We start from the raw sequence: 9115 nt of genomic DNA, 5'->3' as shown, positions 1-9115 counted from the left end.
AAGGAAAGTTTTATCAAATTGAAAACATCAATGCTTTTTGTGGCAAAGTTGTATAGTTCCTGCTTTTAGCTTTGTGGAACCACGGGAGGTGAGATGTCAGACGTGTCACAGATGGAGGAACAGGTATTGCCTGTAATGATGTTATAACTTGTGAGGAAAATAAAAGCATTTCTGTAAAACTCTCATTTTAAAGTGTGCATTTAGAAAAGGAGCATTAAAACTTCATGTATTTTTTTGTGAATAAAATGTTTTCCTCAAGGAGATGGTTTTCTGTTAATAGGACAATTTCTCTCTTTTCTCTGAACCACTGTAGCATACTGTCTGACTTTTTTTCTGACATCTCTGGCTCTTTCACTACTAGCAGTCCTCAAAGGATTGCCTGGTATATAAGTACACCAAAACCAACCATGAATGATCACTGGGGAAATCTATCATAAACCTCATGATTAGATTAACAGTGGAGAATTAATGGAATTTTCTCCTCCTTCCTTCCTCCTTCCCTTCCAGACCATGAGCACTACGACCTCATGTAGTACTTGTAATCCAGGCTATATGATACACCAGGGCCTTTCAGATAGAGACCTGCTCTGATCAGATTGTAGCTGTATCTCAACTTAAGTTCCCTTTTAATATTATCTTTTTTTATTGAATTCAGAATTGGTTTCATTACTCTACTGTGTTTCTTCTGCCCTGAATGAGCTAGGATGGGTAAATTTGCCTCTTTTTGCAGCAATAAACTGGGGACAGTTGAAAGTGCTAGCATCACCACACAGTATTCTGTCCTTTTTGACGTTCAAGCACAGGAAAGGCCTGCCTCTCTCCTCTCTTTACTTTCTCTGAAATGCCTCAGACATGTATTTATTTATTAATAAATAAAACCGGATTCTTTAAGCGAACTTATTTCTCATGTTCACGTGTTGTTGTGTACACTGAGTATCTGATGCTGTAAGTTTGACACTAAATTTTATAGATTAAGTTATGTGGTTTAGGCAAATGCAGTGTTTTGGTAGTGGTGAAAAGTATATTCTAGTAGAGAGATGTCAGATCTCACGACTTAAACATTGCTTACTGTCACCAAGGTTAATGTTGCCAACTGACAGACAGTAGTGGATCAGGCTGAGATAAAATGCAGTCAGGCTGTTGATGTAGGTGAATCTTTTCACCCCTTAATCATATGGCACTGCAAAAGAAAATGTCTTGCCAAAAGAGCATGGCAATAACATGGCTTCTGATGTTGTTATTAGGAGCCATAGCTATTGTTTTACATCAGTAGATCATGATCCCACCTAATTAATACTCAGCGGTGGATGCATAACATGAGCTGAATTTCTTTTTCAGAAATTTATACCTCATTTAATAGGCAAACACGTTGTTCATTATCATTCTTATTTAATCCTAAATGAAAATGGTATTATTGCTTGGGATTTTGCCACTGATTGTGAAGGCTTTTGGAAAGGTGAACCTTTGCTAGAAATCAAATACAAACAAAATACATAACTGCAGCAACCTTTCATTTCAGGTTAGGATTATGTTCTGTTAATTTATTTATATAAATTCCCTGACACTTCTTCTTTTTTTAACCCCCTAGATATTGGCAAATGTAATCATTTTTATCTGCGGAAACTTGGCAGGAGCATACCACAAACACCTCATGGAACTTGCACTGCAGCAGACGTATCAGGACACGTGCAACTGCATCAAATCGCGTATCAAGTTAGAATTTGAGAAGAGGCAACAGGTAAAGCTGTTTTGGTCTGTTTTGCTGTCTTCACACTGTCCCCCTATTCATCACTATATAATCCAGTTTGCTAATGCAAAAACACTTACTGAATTACTGAAAGTTATTTAATGAAATATGCGAAGTCTTTTGAACAGGGTTGTGCACAATTTCCATCTGAATGTAAGAAGGTATTATAATTATTTGTGTTGTCAAATACATGTTTTCTTTCATTTGTTCTATGAAAATATTTTATGATAAAGAAAGTTGAAAATGCTATATAGATTGTGTTTGCCCACTCTTTTGTTGTCCTCATTGAATGAGCTGTGAGATGTACACGTGCACTTTGGGAATCTTCAGTTCTTCATGCCCAAGACCAATACTACAAAATCACTGCGAGAAGGTATTACTGCACTGTTTTTGAAAAATATTTGAAACTACAATACTGATGAATCATGTGATGTAGTTCTAGGGGTCAGGTATGTTAAGAGGAGCTAGGGGAATTGCATAATGAGACTATCTGTCATTTATCGTAGCAGCTGAATAAAAGGTTTCTCTGATTGCTTTATTTAGTTCTTTTTGTCTTTGCAAGTTCTGTACAGTGCCTATCATCCTGACAGATAGGTGCTTCATTTAAGAGAATTTGAAATACAAATTAGTTCATCAAGTAGTAAAGACGATAGGTGTGTTTTGCTTTGAAGGTCACCAGACTCAAACTTCTATGAACTGTTAACGGTCAGAGAGTAGAGCCTTCACGGACACATTTCTGTTGTCACAAAAAGTGCATGGAGATGTACAACTCTCATGTCCCAGGTGACCTTAACTGTCATTTCTGCCTCACAAATACCTGCCGCCATTCTAAATGAAGGTTTTCAAGATCCATCACCAACACTTTTTTTGCAAATGGAGAGTCCATACCGGGACTTTAACAGGTGATGTGTGTTCAGAGGCCTAGGCGTATTCTGTTGGGCACTCGGGTTGCATACTGGCTGAAGATGCTGCAAAACATTTAAGGTAATCTTAAGGAGAACGTTTTACAGTAAAGACAGGCTTTGATGGTTAGATGCAAAATCTGCATAAGGTACTATTGCAGGAGAGGTTGTGTAAGAGCAGTCATTTATAAGTTTCCACCTCTGCCTCCGTGAGCTGTGTGCAGTGAATCAGTAGGCTTTATAACTGATAGTACACAATGCACATTTTACTATCTGTTGAGAACATGGACGAGAATATCTCCAAATTAGTTCCAGTGAGACAGCTTGTGAGTGCAGAGCAACCAATGCCAGCAACCAATGCCAGGAGCAGTACCACTCTGGACTGGGCAGTATCCAATGATGTGGGGCTGACGTGATGGCTTCTGGGCTCGTGGTGACTTTGTAGAAGATGGTTAACACTGTTCCCTGTGCTTAGGCCTCAGCTGCCAGAAGGATGTATGCAGACCATAATCAAACAGCATAATTCACAGCAGGCATCAAGGTCTCCCTTATTCAGAAGAGACCTGAGCTTCTAGCTTCCTGAGCATAGTGGTAAGGGCCCAGGTTTCTACTGTTGGTTGCTTTTTCCTACAGGCATAGTGTCGTGGTTTAACCTCAGTTGGCAACTAAGCACCACGCAGCCGCTCGCTCACTCCCCTCCCCCCCCCGGTGGGATGGGGGAGAGAATTGGAAAAGCACAAGTGAGAAAAACTCGTGGGTTGAGATAAAAACAGTTTAATAATTGAAATAAAATTATAAAGATAATAATATGATAATAATAATAATACACAAAGCACGTGATGCACAGTACAATTGCTCACCACCCGCCGACCGATGCCCAGCCAGTCCCCGAGCAGCGGCCCCCCCAGCCAGCTTCCCCCAGTTTATGTACTGAGCATGACGTCACATGGTATGGAATGTCCCTTGGGCCAGTTTGGGTCAGCTGTCCTGGCTGTGCCCCCTCCCAGCTTCCTGTGCACCTCCAGCCTTCTCAGTTGGTAGAGCATGGAAAACTAAAAAGTCCTTGGCCAGTGTAAGCATTACCTAGCAACAACTAAAACATCGGTGCCTTATCAATTTTGTTCTCATCCTAAATCCAAAACACAGCACTGTACCAGCTACTGGGAAGGAAATTAACTCTATCCCTGCCGAAACCAGGACACATAGGAAATGCATTCATGTATCTGCCAGAATTGGGAGGGTGTGTTACTGGACACTGTCAGTGGGTGAACTGAAAGGGGTAAGGATGCTGCTTGTAGAACTTAGTAGTTAGAACAGACATAGTGCTAGCTGATGGTCTCTGTAAATGTGTATTATTTGCTAAACGCTACTAATTTCTATGGAAAGACATAAGTAAGTAGTTTTGGTTTCCTGGCACTTCTGAAGGTCTTGCAAAAATGGTTGAGAACCTGACAATGGAGAGAAGCAAAAGTATCTGGGATTCTGTGTGAGGTGCTTCCTCTTTGTGGTTTGTAGGAGTTGTGTTTCTAATATGCTGGAGCCCAACAAGATGGAAAGCAGCAACAGCCATCTTTCATTGGTATATTGTGTTGTTGTTATAGAATAATGAAGGACATTGTACGCAATTTGTTATATATATAAAAGTATGTGTTGTCATATTTGTGTTTTGACAGAAATAAATATATCAAATTAGTTAAGATATCTACACAGCTCTAAGTAGTGTGTTGGAGGTCTGGATTAGTAACAGATGGGTCAATGTCTCATTAAACAGAAGTCAGTGAAGTATTCTATGAAAGTTAATGATCTTTTTGACCTCCAATGAACCATTAGCTCCTCAGATCTTCTTATATAGATTTCTTTAGCCTTTATCCTCTCAACCCCATATGTCCTTTATCTTGTGTCACAGTTTTTCCAACCACAAAGACAAGGAGGTGCACATCCTTATTATCACACTTATGAATGCTAGATATTTAAATGTGAAAAGGTAAATGAGAATTAATTTGATAAGTTAGTTGGTTTTTTTTCCCCCAGGGTTAACATACTTCTTTGTTTGCAGACTTTAGTTCAGAACTGGATGTACTTTAGTCTGTCTTTTAATACTGCTTATTTTGCCAAGAACATACAGAGGATCATCCACATTCAGGGAGCAAGTCAATCATACTGCTGGCTATTTTTAGAGGATTGGGATATACTGAAAGAGTAGGAGCAGGTGCATTTTAAAAAGTGTTGAGTTTGATCAAAGCCTTTATTAGCCTGTGAAAGGTTGTAGCATGACCCTTGATTCTACATCTCCAACAAGAAAAATGTAATTTACTTCAGTGAGAAGTAACACAAGCTACTTTTATACAAGTGCAGAGCGTAGGATGTGCTTCTAAATGCTTAGGGCTCCAGATCAAATTTGCAAATTTTTCCAGGTCATGGACATAATGTCTTTTATAATTGTTTTTGAAAGATGTATAATTTATGTTCCAAATTATTCCATGTATTTCCTCTTTTTTTGTTTGAAAGTAGCCTCACACAAATGTAGCCAACTGTTGTTTTTCAGTTGGGTTTTTTTTGTGTGTCTTTGAATAGCCTTTTTGAAAATACCATTTTGATTGTATCAATAGAGAAGTATATTGAATTGCCACTCAACAATTATCCCAGAGAACTAAAGAGAAACACCAAATTCATTGTTTTCAAGTGAGACCAGTGTACATTAGTATCTGGTGAAACGGGGGTGTGCGTATATATACCGAGGTACAAGTCAGACATATTGTACCCACACCACTGTGTACTTCTGTGAGGGCACAGCAAAGGCTGGCTGCTCCCAGAGGGATGGGAAGCCATGGGTGATGACACCTCCCAGCAGGGCAGGGGCCTCACCATCCAGGGCCCTGTCCCACAGCACAGGGTGAGCTGGGCAAACCCAATTGCTGGCAGCCAGGGTCGAGCAAGGGTCCAGAACACTAGCCAAGTTTGTGGTGATGTAGCAGGTCTGAGGCCAAGCCAGGAGGTCAGTCCACAGCTCAGGGTCAGGTCCAGCAATTGCTAGGCAGGTCCAAGGTGAAGCTGGGAAGTCAGTCCAGGAGCCAGGATCAACAGGGTCCACAGCCAGCTCCTACAGCACAGCTCAGGCAGAGGCTGAGCTGAAAATGGGGCTCCTGGGCCATGGGCAGAGGCTGATGGTGGAGGCCCAGGTGAGGTTAGTCAGGGCTAGTAAGGCCAGTCAGTGCCCCCAGGGCCTTTACAATTTCAGATGATTTATTGCATAGGAGTCATACTTAGGCTTGGCTTGGGTTTGGACTATATAATGTGTGTTCGCCTGCAGGTGTGGATGTGTAGATGTTTATGCGTATTACGAACCACACCTTTATGAACTGTGGTTTCGTAGGGCTGTGTTTGATAACACTGGGCACTCTGGATTTTATTTCCATTAGTGTACTTTGTTGTGAGAGTCACTTTTAAACTCCTGTGGTAAAAGGCAGTATTTTCAGTGCCCACTTTGGTGTTTCTCACAGTTTTTCTATCTTTTCAGTGTATAGAAAAGAGAAACATGAAACTATTCTGACCTCTATTAATTTGCAGCCTTATTTCAAGATATATATTTAAAATAGCCTCTCATAGCGTTATTTGTCTCACTGATACAGCCTGGCTGACAGTTTGTAGGGGTAATGACTCACTAACGCTGAGTGCAAGATCTTAACGCTGACAAGCAGTTAGCATAATTGCTCTTCTCTCTCTCTTCTGGTGCTTTGCATCATGAGACATAGGAATATACACTGAGAAATTCTTACAACATCGCAGGGAGATGTTTGTAAGGTGTTGGTGTTCAGTGGGTTCTCTAAAATGCTGTCTTTGAAAAGGAGGCAGTATAATGACGGTTTTAGAAACAATACTCAGGTAGCAGATGAAAATGAATGAGGTTTCAAATCATTGAGTGGGATTTTAATTTTTTCACCGAAACATGGTGAAGCAATACTATTCATTACAGGAACTGAAATATTTCAAAATTGTTTTCAAATTAATCTAAAACAGAGAAGCCTCATACATTTCTGAGACTTGAGACTGTTAGTAAAGAACAGAAACATTTGAAATATATTATTTGGAACTAATATATAAAAAGTGGATGCCTGTAAGTTCAATTAATGCATTTTAAAATGTAAGCTACCAATATTTTCATGAACATAGAATAGCTTTTCTAAGGGCTTCCTCATTTTCCTTTTTTGTTCCACATAGCTTCAAGGCTAGTAAGCAGGAAAAAAAAATAGTTCTGGTCTTTTAAATTTTAGAATCTATTTTCTACTCCAGGCCTGTTTGTACACATACACATGGGTGAGGTGTCAATCTTTTCTGTTAATCTACATGTCATTACCAGAATTAAAGCCTATTCTGAGGAAGAACTTAAGTGCCAAGTTCTACATGGTAGACCATGTGGAAGATGGATAGAGTATGCAAATAGAAACTGGAGAGAGTCCACCGAAGGGCTACAGGGGTAATTAGGGGACTGGAGCTCATGATAGATGATGAGACTCAGGGAATTCAGGATGTTTAGCCTGCAGAAGAAAAGGTGTGGAGGGGACACCTAACATCCACCTACTGCCTGAAGGAGCTTACAGAGAAGATGTGGTCGGATTTTTCTCAAAGGCACACAGTGAAAGGATGAGAGGCAATAGGCACGAGTTGTGAGAAGGCAAATCCTGGCTGGAAGGAGGTAAACAATTATTCCCCAAGAGAGGGGTTAAGCACTGGGAAAGTCTGCCTGGAGAGGTGATGGAGTCTGCGTGCAGGGAGATTTTCAGGACTCAACTGGACAAGTTGTTACGCTTCAACTCTTGTGGGCAAAAGGGAACACACTATAAATACAGAACTCAGAATCTATTGTTAGTCTAATTAAAGTCTTAACAATCTAATAAAAATACAATAAACAATTATTAGTTGTATTTCACTTACAATAATAATAACAACAGTCACAGTCTACATTATCTAATTAACACAGAAAAGTGTAAATACAACTAAAACTGTTATGCAGAAAATCTAGTATATCCCCTTTTTCTCTGGTATTACCCTCAGTCTTCTGTAATCACGTAGCCCTGCAATACAGTACTGCCATTGCCGTGTGCTTTGCACTGAGTTTGCAAGGCCTCAGGGTTAAGGCTGTCTGCATTTTTTTGACCTTCCTGGAGCTTTGTTTCTACTTGATTTATCTGTAACACCAATTTTTACAATGACAAGGTGGCTATAGCTAATTAATTTTACTTTTCTTACGGCGTGGTACAACCATAGTTATTATATAGATAATAGTAAAGAACAACTGTTCTGTGAAGAATGAGATATTTACAACTGTAAAATAATGTGAAAAAATACAGACCTGGCGTCATAGTGGAAGCCTTAAGAAGTGGAGACACAGAATGCAGTGCAGAGGAATACAGGCATACGATGGTTAGAGATGGGGCACAGCCTTGGCACTGGAGACCCCAGGTCTACAGGTAGTTCACCACTGGTCAGTTAAAGAAATACAGACCTGGACCTGGACAAAAGTGTTTTTTAGGGGGAACAAAGAACAAGTTCTAACACATATAAAACACCATGTATATTAAATTTTGATATAGCATGGACTTGCAGACTGATAAAGAAAGAGCAAGGTATAAATGTGTGTTATCATTTACATAAAAATTACCCCAAGGAGATCCTAGTTTGAGGAAGAAGTAACCTTCAGCATCATCAGCATCATACTCCTCCTCACAGAGGACTCCAGGTGCTGATGACTTGCTGAAAATCTTCTTTCACCACCACTGCCTGGCTGAAGCCACCAACCTTAGAACCCACAGGAACAGTTAAAGCATGAGCCTTTTACCAGAAAAAGGTTTAGAAACTAGGAAGTGTATGTATATCAATTTAAACTGTATTATTACTATTGGGACTTTGCTTTTTTAATATAGACATATTTATTTATTTATTTGGTTTTCTTTTCTTTTTCTCTAATAATTAGAGCAGGAACAGTAATGATACTTGGATTAGACTATTAAGATTTCAGTTATACTAACAATAAATCATAGAATCATAGAATAGTTTGGGTTGGAAGGGACCTCTAAAGGTCATCTAGTCCAACCCCACTGCTGTGGGCAGGGACATCTTCAACTAGATCAGGTTGCTCAGAGCCCCGTCCAACCTGACCTTGAAGGTTTCCAGGGATGGGGCATCCACCACCTCTCTGGGCAACCTGTGCCAGTGCTTCAACACCCTCAGCGTAAAACATTTCTTCCTTCTATCAGTCTGAATCTACCCCCCTTTAGTTTAAAGCCATTCCCCCTTGTCCTGTCGCAACAGGCCCTGCGAAAAAGTTTGCCGCCATCTTTTTTATAAGCCCCCTTTAAGTACTGATAGGCTGCAATAGGGTCTCCCCGAAGCCTTCTCTTCTCGAGGCTGAACAACCCCAACTCTCTCAGCCTTTCTTCATAGGAGAGGTGTTCCATCCCCCTGATCA

General features: G+C 40.2%; 1 protein-coding gene across 1 annotated transcript in view; it reads left to right on the top strand.

Moving 5' to 3' along the window:
- Positions 1 to 9115, top strand: part of ADCY2 (adenylate cyclase 2 (brain)) — a 215938-nt gene that overhangs the window by 87195 nt on the left and 119628 nt on the right. The window contains exon 4 of the mRNA XM_009321919.1: positions 1589 to 1738. Within this exon, the coding sequence (XP_009320194.1) occupies positions 1589 to 1738 (150 nt within the window). The remainder of the gene's footprint in view (positions 1 to 1588; positions 1739 to 9115) is intronic.

Source organism: Pygoscelis adeliae, unplaced genomic scaffold, assembly GCF_000699105.1.
Source record: "Pygoscelis adeliae isolate BGI_AS28 unplaced genomic scaffold, ASM69910v1 Scaffold144, whole genome shotgun sequence".
Classification (NCBI taxonomy): Eukaryota; Metazoa; Chordata; class Aves; order Sphenisciformes; family Spheniscidae; genus Pygoscelis; species Pygoscelis adeliae.
The sequence above is the reverse complement of the archived record's forward strand: the minus strand, read 5'-3'. Positions and strand labels throughout refer to the sequence as shown.